The sequence below is a fragment of the Argiope bruennichi genome, chromosome 3 (genome assembly GCF_947563725.1).
Source record: "Argiope bruennichi chromosome 3, qqArgBrue1.1, whole genome shotgun sequence".
NCBI classification, from domain to species: Eukaryota; Metazoa; Arthropoda; class Arachnida; order Araneae; family Araneidae; genus Argiope; species Argiope bruennichi.
The window spans coordinates 140,549,065-140,562,587 of record NC_079153.1 but is presented as its reverse complement, the minus strand read 5'-3'; the positions used below and the strand labels follow the sequence as shown (position 1 = coordinate 140,562,587).

The following is a 13,523-nucleotide window of genomic DNA, read 5'->3' as shown; positions in this document are numbered from 1 at the left end:
TTCAATTTATATCGTAGAATATATGTGATAAATATTAAAATCAAGCTGTTTATATAGTTTTGAAGTGATAATAATTTATCTAAAAATAAGAGCAATATGTTTTATTTTCAGTAAAATTTAACAGTATCTGGCAATAGAGTATTAAAGAAGAAAGGCTGTTTTGTTTGTATACAGTGTTCCTCCTAGATTGACCAACGTTAATATCAGAAATCTTTCTTTATCCGGTATTGCCATGTCGTCATCTGAAGCAGTTGCGTTGAAGGTCGTGGTTGAACATCCTCTGTGCTATGTCCACAAAATATAGGGTTGTAATATTGGCCATTTATGGCCAATATTGGCAATTTTCAAAGAACTCGGCAACAAATATTCTAATTTGATCTTTCATTTTAGGCAATATTTTCTCAATTTTTAATAATATTGTCTTATTTAATTCTAGCATTTTGTCCATAAGAACGCTACAACAATCTATACTTTATATGGAAAGTTAAATGCCTAATTTGCCTTAGTTAGCAAAAACATAGTTCTCACAGGCGACAACTGAGAAGTTCTTTGTCACGCCACCTTTTAATCCGTATTACTTTAAGCCGGACAAAGTTTCTCGCAATAACGAAGCTCTCAAAATCTGTATAGAAGTCGGGATATTTTCAAAACTTTTCTCCGAAAAACGAAGGAAAATATTTTTTTTTTTTTTTTTAAATTGTAAATATATTTTATTTAAATTTCAAAGCTGACTAAAAATATTTTTTAAGCTTAAACTTTTTTATAAAATACATATAAGGCAAGTACATTTTAAAAGTTGTATTCAAAAATATGACATTTGGATATTAGAAAACTATTATAAAGGTATACTACTGTAAAGGTATTGTTTAAAAATATTACTATATTGATAAAAATAACCAATTTTATTTTGCCTTAGGATATGATTCTAGAAGCTATCAAAGTGTTTGTCAAACTTTTAAGTAATTAATGACAGTTGTGAATCTTAGTTCAACATTGTGTTAAAATGTCTGCTTGTATTGAATACATCTTTTAGTTAATTATAAGGAGCAAGAAAAAATATTAGCCAGAAGTGCATTATAGAAACTTATTTCTTAACATGTAATTGTTGTATATCTACAAAGTTAAAAGTATTATCTGTTCAAAAATCATGCTGTTTTTAATTGTTTCATTGATGTTGGGTTTGTTTTGTTTACTTTAAACAGGCATGAATATTTTGGAACTCTTTCAATGATGAACAAATCTGGTATTGCCTTTTCTATTCTGACTTCAAAAATAGCTGAAGGTGATGTAGCTACTTTGCGAAATTGTTTGTTAAACAAGCACTGTACTGCAAATGAATCTGATGAAGTAAGCGTAATTTTATTGTGTATTCTTTTTATATATATATTAATCATTTTAAGCTGATTAGTGCATATCTGTAGGTGAAAACATTTTAAATTATTAACCATGATCCAAATTCTTAAAGTAATATGGCAAGATATTTTATGTATGAATTCAATAGTAATAAATATACTCCTTTATATGTAATTTTTTAAAAATTAAAGCAACATTATGTTACTTTAATTAAGTATGTTTAGATGCAACTATGCTTCATAAGATTCATGCTTTATATCAAAATTAGGGATTGTAATACCGAATACCGGTATTTTGAGCCATTTGTACAATTTTGCAATACCGGTATTCACAAGTTTAAATACCAGTTTTTCGGTATTTACTAGAAATTTTTAACATTGTCTCCACTATATGATCAGGGATTGCGAACATAGCAAAATAGTATACATTTTTGTTTTTATGTCTCCCTAATGGGCAAAATTAATTAGCTAATTAATAGCTTAAATTTAAATTAGCAAAACATGGATTATCCCTAAAAGAAAATATTGTATCCATAACGACTGATGGAGCAACAATTATGAAAAAAGTTGGAACGTTGATTGGTGCAAATCGGCAGTTGTGCTATGCACATGGAATTCAATATGGAGCAATAGATGTATTATACCAAAAAAAATAAAGAACAGAAGAATGACAATGTAATTGTTAAAGAAGATATTGCTAATGAGGATAAAATATTAACCTCTCAAGAATTGCTTCCTATAATTTTTAAAGTTCAAAAAATTGTTAAGATATTTAAACGTTCTCCTATAAAAAAGGATATATTACTAAAATATATACTAACTGAAAATAAAACAGAATATATGTTAATATTAGATTCTAAAACACGTTGGAACAGTTTACTCCTAATTTTGGAACGATTTTTGAAACTGAGAAATCCAATCCAAAAAGAATTAACGTGTAAATTATTTTTTCAGATTGTGAATTCGACTTAATATCCAGAACTATATCAGCTCTACTTCCAATAAAACTGACTATTGAGGCATTATGTCTGAGAGATTCTAATTTATTAACAGCTAATGCAACAATAAATTTCGTGTTGCAGTCACTGAAAGAACAGCACACATTACTATCTGAAGAATTATATATTACATTGAAAAATCGCACAAAAGAAAGGCACACCGAAATAGAAAATGTCTTATGGTATTTACATAATTATAATGATTTTAAAAATGAAAAAGAAGAAAAGAAAATTACCAATTCAAATCTGATGAAGTTTAGAGTAAATTTTCTTAAAATTTTTACCCACAAACCTATCCACATTCAGAAGTATTCGGTTCAATTATCGAAGATTATGATGTCACTACTGTCGATAGTAAACAGGAATTGTCTCTTGAACAAAAATTAGATTTAAGGATAAATTTTTAAAAATTCAACGAACCAAAATACAATACAGAAATCAGCTATATCCAAAACCATCCGACTATAAATCGATTTATTTAAAGATGAGGGATTTAGTGGTAAATACTTGAAAAAAATATATAGCGCATTGCTAACAGTACCACCAGCTAGCGCAGATGCCGAAAGAGCATTTTCGACAGCTGGTAATTTTTACACAAAATTACTTTTCAGGCTTAATAACAGTACAATTGATGCATTATGTTTTTTTAAGATCACATTTCAAATTTTGTAATAGTACCACAGACTGAATAGTGATATTTACAGTTTTTTGTGATTTAAATAAATAAGATGTTCCTTTACTTTTTTGTGATTATATACTGTTATAATTTATAAGTTACAAATTATTTTTTGTGATATTTACACTCTCTAACAAAATTGGCAAATAAAACAAAGAAACACCTGTGTTTTCTTTCTTTTTCTAAAATTTCTAATACCGGTATTTTAACCGGTATCCCGTTTTTAAGATTTAAAAAATACCGAATACCAGTATTGAAATTTTGGTCCGGTATTGCAATCCCTAATCAAAATATATACTGGAAGTAACAATAATATATTGGTTATAACAATATTTGAATAGCAGTAAAATGTCAAAATTAGTTTAACTTTTACTGCATTTTTATGTATTTTTGTAATTTTTAATCTTCTGTATACCTAGATTTTTTAGATTTGAATCAGCAAGATCATATTTATTCTCATATTTTTCTTGAAAATTATCTGGAACAAATTTTAAGTTATATAAATTTAATTCCATGTAAAATTTTGGGAAATGTTCTCCCTTTAACTTTCTCATACACTAGTATAAAGAAGCTCATTTTATGCTAACATAAAAAACCTAGTATGTAGATTGGATGCCTTTTATTTTAACAATTGTGAGATAAAATTTGATACACATTTACAATTTTGGTAGCATTGCTACAAACCAAATCTTATTAATATGCATCATTGTATTTATGAGTAATTGTGTTTATATGCATACAAATATACAGTTTGACAGGCATTTTAATCCAGATCATTTTTCACTTTCTGTTTTAAGCTTATATAGAATTCAAACCTTTAAAGATTAGATACTGCCTAGTCTTTTAAAATCTGCAGTCTTCGTTTTTTAGATAAAGGAATTTGGTCTAAGGTTTGATATTCAGATGCCAAAATATACTTGTTGAATTTCTTCTATTTGGTTCATTGTGTTATTGTGCACATGAATAGATAGACTTCTCATTAAATGGATTTCTTTCAAAGTTGGATAGAAATTAATAGTTTCGGTATCAATATTTTAAGTAAATGTAATCTTGTTAGTTAGTTCCACTTTTTGAGTTAATTTTTTCATAGATAAGTAACCATATTTCTAAAAATCTTCCCTTTTTCTTCTTTCTCTGGCTTGGGATAGCGGAATAAAAATCTCAAAATCAGTGTTTTTTAAATTTTTTTTTAAATGCAACAGTTTTGATATATAAATACATATGAAAAGTAATCAAGAAAGCAAAATACTTGTTGTTGTTGGTTTGAAATCTTATGATGTAAAACTTTGCTACTTGGTGCTTTTAGCAGATATATATGTTAATGATAATTTGATGAAAAAACATGATTGATAAGTCAATTAAATAAATTATAATGTCTTTTGTGTAAATCACTTTTACTAATGAAAGTATCAGGTTTGTAATTTTTTTAAATTGATATAATAAATAATCATTATATTTTGAAGATTTAGTACAGTTCTTTTTATGATCTGTTAAATCTTATTATCAGCATTCAATTTCTTTGTAGTTTTTTGTTGCTGATAGACAGAGTAGCAGCAGCATTCAAATTTGGCAGCAATCGGGAACTTAATAAATTAAATAGTATTTAAACTTTTAGGATTTGAATTCTATACAAGTTTGAAATATAAACTAAAAAAAATCAAGTGAATGTATATGATTTTTAAGTTAAAGTTATGTGTAATGATTATTTTTATAATTATTGTATTCTAATAATATTGTATTCTAATGTTAAGATTTTGATATTAATTATTTGTTATGGTTTTTTAAATGAAATGTTTAAGTATAAATTAAAGCTTTGTTAATTTCATTTTATTGAGTAGCAAGCTGAAGTACAATTTCCCAAAGTTACTTTTCTTAAAAATCCTAGAAACTTATTATTACAAAACACTATCCAATTATGAATGTGCATACTTGATTTCTGTTTTACCAGAGTATTTATTTGCAATTAAAAGTGATATTTTTATTAATTATAAGCAATTTGCTAAGAAAAATTATTTCAATCAGCTAAGATTTATTGCTTTCACTGGAATGGCCATTCTTATTTTATTGTAATATTTTCATATAAAATAAACAATTAAGAGTACTATATATAATAACATTAAATAAAGTTTTCTAACCTAAGTGTGTTATAAAAATTGGTTGTCCTCAGTTTTATTTTATGGACAGTAGTTGGCTTTTATTTCTGCCCCCCACCAGTTTTTCATGTTCTTGTATGGATTTTATAGTATTGGAAGTTTTCATTTTCTATAAATATACCATTTATCTAACAGTTGTAAATGTCTCAAACTTCAAAATTTTTTCTGAATAATTTCGATACTTATTCCTAAGTTTCGTGAGGTTGTATTGACATTGTGATAAGGTTTAAAATTTATGAACTAAGGCCTCAAGGCAGACTTGATTAAACAGATTTGTTGTTATCTGAACTTTTTTACTTTTGAAATCTACAGTAAAATTGTAAAAATCTTTATTATTTTGGTGTTGAAGTTTGAAGAGTGAAATATCAGTGTAGATTATCCTCATCATCTTACTATTGTTCAAAATTGTAAGGTGTATCCCCAAATACAGTGGTGGTTTTCTGCACAGGTGGTGGAGGCAATCAGCTTCTCCCTCAAGATCTACTGAGTGCTTCAAAATCTACTTCAACATATATCATAGTGCTAAGCAGTTGCAAAATGTTTTGTCCATATTCTTCCCTTCAGTTTGGTTTACTCTCCCATTATTTTTCTTTAAAAAAAATTAACATATAAGAAAAGCCAAACGAAATATTGGAGAGAATAAAAACTTATGGGAATACGGAATTGGGAAACAAAAAAAACAAAAAAAGCTGATTACCAAATAATTTCAAAAGCTGGGATATTCAGGGAGCTTTTAAGATATATATATGACAAAAATAAAAAACAAAATTATTAAATCAACAATCTATAGTTAAAATAATAAGGAAATAAAAATTACCAGTCACCCATTCTCAACCACCATTTAGATTTTGGCAATTTCTGCTTCACAAAAAACTCATGATCTCTATATAAATCATCAATAATCATCTGTACACCCTATGACCCCATTTTGAGATTTACCGCAAAATTAAACTATATTGCAACCCTTGTTCTTAACAACTAGACAGATTACATCAGTTTTGTTTGTCGACTAATTTTGTCTCTTTGCTTGCATGGCTAATCAGTCAGTATATTCTATATTTATTGTGCAAAAATGCTTTAAAATATTATTTCATTTGTTTTAGTAAAAGGCAATTGAAATGGCTGAGTTTTTATTTTTAATATGAAAGGTGAATAACTGATCCCAAAAGCAGTTAGTATCCTTTAAGCTAAAGCATTAAGAAAATCAGTCTTTTGTTTATCATGTGAAAAAGATTAATTTTAAATTTGGATGGATCATCAAATTCTGATGCTGTAGTGTGATTTTTCTTTTCTGCTTGAATCCAGTTGCCAGTAATGAGAGGATTTTTTTCCCTCTCAAAAGTGTCATTGTTGTTCAAGCCAAGTGTTTCCATTTTCAATAATGTCAGACCAATTAAATTGAGAATAATATTTACTACTTTTTTTTTTCTAAATTAATGGAAGCATTCTAAATTTAGTAAGTTATAAACAGTGATTAAATGTTTAAATAAAAATTCTTTGTTTGCTCTTTGTTTAGTTTTCTCCAAATTAAATATTTAAACAGTTAAAAAAAATAATTATAATTATTAAACTACTTGTGAGTTACTATTAAATGAAATATTTATAATTTATGTTGCAACACAGTATTCAAATAAAGTAGTTTTTCTTCAATGATAGGTTCTTCCCTCAAACACTGTTTTACTAAGTATAGTTTAGTACAAAAATTTTGTTTAAATACAAATAATATTGATTAACAAATCGATCAAAACACAAATTAAACAGATTCTCCTTGGCACTGTCAGTTAGAGCATGTTTTATCTAGTTAATTTGACCGATTTCAAGTTTCCACTGTAACATATATAATATTAGGTGGTTCAAAAGTCTGTTAACGTTTGAAAATTCAATAATTAATGGAATAATGTAGGGAGAGAGATAAAAATTGACTTGGAAATGATTTGAGGTTTTATTGAAACAAAACAAAAAAAAATGTGGAAAACCAGATACAAGTGCTATTGCTGTTCGGACAGTGAAGGAAAACAGACTAAAACGGCTTCATCTAATCATGAGGAAATTAGTACATGTACAAGTTCTTGCTAAACACTTTGTAATGTTTCACTATTAAAAGTTTATAAAGTACCACAAATACATTGTTTAAGGCATGCAAACTTGTAGGCAAGTGTGGTATAAACACATGATCTTTGACATATTCCCAAAGGAATTAGTTATATGGGGTTAAGTCAGGTGACCTAGAAGGGTAGCTGTGTGGGACCATATCATCGGTTGCACTGAAGCAATCTAATGGTGTAGAAATTTACAAAATTCCAAATTCCAATTGGCAAAACCTCCAAATTTAATTTTCAACCATCTTGTTGAAAAATGAAATTTTGCATATCTTCAACTGAGAGAGAAGCCAAATTTCCAGCATATTAAGGTAGGTAATACCACTCACTGATTGTTTGGCAAAAAAGAACAATCCATAAACCTTTGATGAAGATACTACACAAAAGTTTTTTACTATTGGGGAATCTCTTACTTGTTGAATGTAAGCATGGGGATTTTCCAATCCCAAAATTTGCACATTATGTCGGTTTATTTTGCGATTTAAATGGAAGGTGGCTTCATCACTAAAATGAGTTAAATACAAAAATGCTCATCTATGATGTCGCTGGCAGTTGTTAGATGTTACAATTTGTTACTAGGTTTCAGTGTTTGAATGTCTTGCAATTTACAAAACTTACAATGTAATTCACCCCCCTCCCCCCAATGCAGACCAAATAGTAGATTGAGGTATCCCTGATACAAACAACAAACACGACTAACAAATTATTGACTTGTGTGTGTGTATGTGTGTGTGTGCATGCGTGCGTGCGTGCGTACGTGTGCGTGTGTAATATAAATGATTATTCCTTAGCTATTTATTGAACATTAAAACAATAAACTTGTGTCATACCAAAAATATATGACATGAGAATTATTCAAAATTATTCTATTTATTCTATGAGAATTATCCAATTATTTATTGGTTTTGATTTTTTCTGTAGAATGGACAGACACTTTTAATGATAGCTGCTCAACAAGGGCAGGTAGCTGTTGTAAATGAACTGTTAGCTCATGGAGCTGATGTAAATGCAGAAGATGTGGTAAGTAATGATTCTCACTATAATGCTGATATTAGATGATTATAATGGAAAACCCCAGATCTTGAAAGTTATATTTACAGTTTTGGTTGAGTAACCTTTCCAAAAATATCTTTATAAGATAATAAATATTCTATGTGATTTCTATGAAAAAACATGAACATTATCTGCTGAGTTACCAAATATTAGCAACATTCCAATGTTTGATTGTTGCATATGCTCTCCTTTTCAGTTTATCTTTGTTAAATGATACTAGTACATAATACAACCAAGATTTGGTACTTGTTAATTATAATAATGATCAAAAAGCACCAATAAAAAATTTCGCCAATTTGGAGATTTTAATCGTCAAACTATATAGCATGTGATTCACACATTCAAAATTTTTCATAATAAATAATAAAGTACTTAAGTATATTTTTATAATTTGGCGAAATTTTTTCTTGGTGCTTTTTGGTTTCCATTAAAACCAAATTGTACCCAGTATTTTTTTTTTCAATGACTTAAAAAAATGGTTTATTTCAAAAACCTAGTGATGAAGAGCCTTGTCCTGATCTTTGTTCATCCTTGTAGCTCTTTTTTCAAGTATATATGACATAAATTCCAAGGGATGTTTATGGCCAGCCAAATCGAATTTCAGAATTTTTTTTTTTTTTTTTTTCTGTTTGTTTAGTGCTATTTAAAATTATTTGGTTGCTGAAATAAAAACTTTTCAAGATGAAGTATTCTTTAGTTATTGTTCTATATTTTTCTGTTGTTTACTAACTTAAAAATATATATATATAAAATAGTGTATAATAAAAAATTCCTTCTTCCTGTCCTTTAGGATAATTGGTCTGCTTTGACAAATGCTGCCAAATCTGGCTTTAAAGAGGTGGTAATAAAATTGTTGGATCATGGAGCTGACATCGAGCATAGAGATATGGTAATATTGATGAAGTATTATACATAATTTGCATGCAAAGTAATTTATATTATGTCATGAATTATTTGTAACCTATATATTTCATAATTTGATTGTTTGAAATGAAAATTTGTATATGCAGTTTCTGTGGCCTAATTACCCACAGATTTTATTTCCAATACTCTTTTACAAGATGCATAAATAAAATCATGAGATGAGTATGTTGCAAATGCTTCTAAATGGAATTATTAGTGGGAAATTTAACAATTTGTTAAAATTTTTTTTAATAAATATTGCTGCAATGTAATAAAATTCATAAGCAAGAAAAATAGCATTTATAAATAATGCATCTCAGATTTTCTTTATTAGCAGTAGAAACTTACCACTCCATAATTTTTATTTAGCTTTTAAAATTTTTATAATAAATAGCAATTTTTATTATTTTACTTCATGAAATTTTTCATCATTTTTTTATTTTAATTCATGAAAAATTAAATTACCTCAGACATTAAACCTTCATACCGAAAACATATTAAAACAGAAATAATTTTGGTTTCATTTTTTTTTTGTCAGTACAGTTAAATGGTTAAAATTCTATTTTGTAGTAGTATTTTTCTTCTTTATTTGTTTAATAACATGTATTTCTAATTTTTAGGGTCAGTGGACACCTTTGATGTGGGCTAGTTATAAAGGTCACTATTATGTTGTTAAAATTCTGTTAGAGCATAGTGCAATGGTGAATGTGGTGGATAAGAATCAATGCACTCCACTTATCTGGGCGTCAGGAAGGGGATTTTTGGAAATTGTTGAAGCTTTATTGGAAAGAGGAGCTAAGGTTTATTCAGGTGACAAAGTAAGTGATATTTTTAAGAAGGGAATGACTTTCATTAAAATTTTTAATATGTTCCTTTTTTTTTTTTTTTTCAACCAATGAAGTTCAAAATTTTTTTACACAGTTATCAATGTAGTTTAACTTTAGATGGCATTATCTTCAACTTAAATACTCCAATTGTGAAATTAGTATATCTATTGTAATTTTTACTGGAAAATAAAACATACTTTTAATTTAAGATTGCATTTTATCTTAATCATGCATTGTATAAAAAAACAAACCTTACAATTAAAGAGAAATTTTTAAATTTATAAAATTAAGGATTTATTTGAAATTTTTCTTGCTTGTTAGAAGATTTATTTTGTGTAATGTATATTACAAGGCAGACCCTGTCTCAGAGAAATTGCAGTTATCTGAAATGTTTATCAGCAGCTAGTATGTATCGATCTAGTGGGAGGCACTGCAAGGGTGGGGATATAGATACTTTGAGTGTCAAGGGTACAAAACATTAGTACATATGCGACAATTTTTTTTTTTTTTAAGAAATATAATTAAGAAAATTAAAAACAGTGACATGTCTCAGTACCACTGACCTTCGCTATGTAATTGTCAACATCTCTACACATTGGCCTGAAAGGAAATATTATCACTGACAAAGTTGATATCCCTTCAGTGTGTTCTACATGATCTGGTAATTGATGGAAACATAATCTATTTTACACAATTCAAAATAAATGTGTGTGTGTGGGGGGGGGTGACTAATAAATGTAACAATAATAACAGAATCATTAAAAGTCAAAATCATAAAAAAATGCACAAAACAGTAGTAAGGTTACAAATTATTCTTACCCAAATGTCATGTGGGCTACATGAAATAGTTTGTACACAGTATATGGGTAAAATAGTTTAGTGGCTAGTATAGAAATTTTGTTTTTTAGTTTATGCAAACGTTTAGGGGCATTTGAATTTATATACAATATTTTAATATTATTTTAATGAAATCTTTTTTCCCACTCATTGTAGTATGGAACTACACCTCTTGTCTGGGCTTGTCGTAAAGGCTATACTGAAATTGTTCATTTGCTTTTGGAAGCTGGAGCCAATGTTGATACAGCAGGAATGGTGAGCATTATTTAGATGCCCCCCCCCGACTTCTCAGTTTCTTTTTAATTGTATCTCCCCTTTATTTTGTAGTTAAATTCTTTTATATTATATTAACTTAGAAAGATCATTAAATTATTAATGAAATAAAAAAGGAAATGCTTACAAATATAAATTTTAGTCATTTTTGTCTCACTCATGCATATTTATACCAAGATTAGATTACACCCATGTCCATAAATTAAGAATAATTTGGAGTCATGCAGAAATCGAACTCTAAAATCACTACACACATCTTCAAAAATCATATGCAAATTGCAGAAAGCCACCAGATGACACTGATAGTACATCACAATGGCGAGAGTGTAAGAGAGTGGTGTATAAGGAATACAGGCAAAGAAGTAAAATTGTTCGCAAGCACTTTATAAGCCTTTCAGTGCAATAACCGCATAATTATGACACAAAGGACGCATTTGGATGATTTTTTTACGTGGTAGAATTATCGGCCGACTGGAAATTTGGCGTACCCAGCTGGAAGTATCTGAGGAACTTGGAATCGCCCAGAGTGTCATCTCCAGGCTTTGGCAACGATTCCAAGATGATGGTAATGTGAGTAAACATTACAGCACAGGTCGCCCCTGAGTTAAACGCCGAATGAGGACCGGTATTTGACAGTTACTGCCAAAAGAAACAGACGGAACACAGCGTCAGACCTGTCTCGTCAGCTCTCTTCAGCACTGGTACGACAGTTTCAAGGCAGACCGTGTACAGACGCTTTGGGCAGATTGGTCTATATGCTCGTAGGCCTGTCAGATGTGTTCCACTTACTGTAATTCACTGTCGCCTGCGGTTTGTCTGGAGTAGATAGCATGCATTGTGGACACCGCAACAGTGGGCTTGTGTGATGTTTTCCCACGAGTCCAGGTTTAGCTTGCAGTCTGATTCTCGCCGAACTTTCATACGGAGAGCGCAGGTACCTGTTATCACAAGAGAACATCACCGACATGAACGACACCGTTACGGTGGTGCAGGATTGCTCGTTTGGTGAGGAATTATTCAGGGTTCCAGAACCGACCTGCATGTTCAAATTGGAACCATGACAGGCCAAATCTATCGGGACGTCATTCTGGAACAACATGTACGTTTGTTTCGGGGCGATATGGGCGCAGAATTCGTGGGTCCGTCCTCACCGTGCAAGCATCGTAAACGAATGCCTTCGGTCTGAGGATATCACCCGTATGGACTGGCCAGCATTCTCATCGGACTTGAATTCAGTAAAACATGTGTAGGACATGCATGGCCGACAGTTGCAACCCGTCAACCACCTTCCTACTTGTCTACCAGAACTTCGGAGAGCATTGCTTAATGAGTGGTGTAATATTCCCCAAGATCAGATTTATAATTTGATACTCAGCATGCCTAAGCTTTGTACGAACTGTATTGCATCGTCTGGGAGACATACTATGTATTAATTATCATACCAACCATGTAATATTGGTTTTTGTAAATCGGGGTTTTTTTTTTTTTTTTTTTTTTTTTGTAATTTGTTTTAGGGAGCAAAAAATCGCCATTTTTATTAATGATATCAAACATTTAGCATCTTTTTTGCTCTTTACCTTTTGTTTAATAAATAGGGTTTACAAATAAGTCACATTTGTTTTGCTTGTGGCTCTTTCTTTTCCAGAACATGCATTATCCTTAATGTATAGACATGAGTGTATATGGTTTCCCTGGCTGTATTGCTTGTGCAACTTCAACTGTATGTTATCACTGTGCTGTAAGTGAGCGTAGAATTCGAAAGTTAAATAATGAAAGAAATCTATTAATTCTGGGCTGGGTGAATTTTATGAAACTATTTTCTTTTTCTTTTTGTCTTAATGCAGTATTTCATGTAATAAATAAGAGGAAAGTGTACCTTCTTTACATTTTTTGTTGGAATGTCGATGATTTTAAAATTTGTTATAAATTTTAAGAAATTAATAAATTATGGGTATAAGGTGCTATTTTTCATTCTGATATTAGTAGCTCATAAAATACGGAAATTCTATATTTATATTTTGTAAATAAGGAAATTTTTACTTTTTTGTTTCAAAGTAATGCAGTGTTGAACTGAGGAAATGTTTTACGTATTTTTATTTCTTTTAACTTGTTTGATGCTTGCAAAAAATGGAATTTTTAAATTTATACTTTTGTATGTTCTTACGGACACTATTTTAATTTTTTCATAATCAGTTAATTTCAATCTCTGTTTGATCTATCGGGTAATGAATTTGAAAAAAAAAAATATTTTTAAGATTTCATAATTTTTGTAATTAATTCTAAATTAGTTTTAAAAGTTGAAAGTAATTAAAAAATATTTCTTTTATTATATGTTAATAAATGTCTCTAAAA

General features: G+C 29.2%; 1 protein-coding gene across 6 annotated transcripts in view; it reads left to right on the top strand.

Moving 5' to 3' along the window:
• Positions 1-244: 244 nt before the first annotated feature.
• Positions 245-13,523, top strand: part of LOC129962683 (kinase D-interacting substrate of 220 kDa-like) — a 71,201-nt gene continuing 57,922 nt past the window's right edge. Inside the window, exons 1-6 of one of the 6 annotated variants that reach the window (XM_056076594.1) lie at positions 245-262; positions 1,203-1,347; positions 8,200-8,298; positions 9,122-9,220; positions 9,855-10,052; positions 11,055-11,153. In XM_056076594.1, the coding sequence (XP_055932569.1) occupies positions 1,228-1,347; positions 8,200-8,298; positions 9,122-9,220; positions 9,855-10,052; positions 11,055-11,153 (615 nt within the window). In that variant the 5' untranslated portion in view covers positions 245-262; positions 1,203-1,227. Of the gene's footprint in view, positions 263-287; positions 306-327; positions 860-1,202; positions 1,348-8,199; positions 8,299-9,121; positions 9,221-9,854; positions 10,053-11,054; positions 11,154-13,523 lie in introns of those variants that run through there. The other 5 variants (XM_056076595.1, XM_056076593.1, XM_056076592.1 and 2 more) reach the window with 5 other exon arrangements.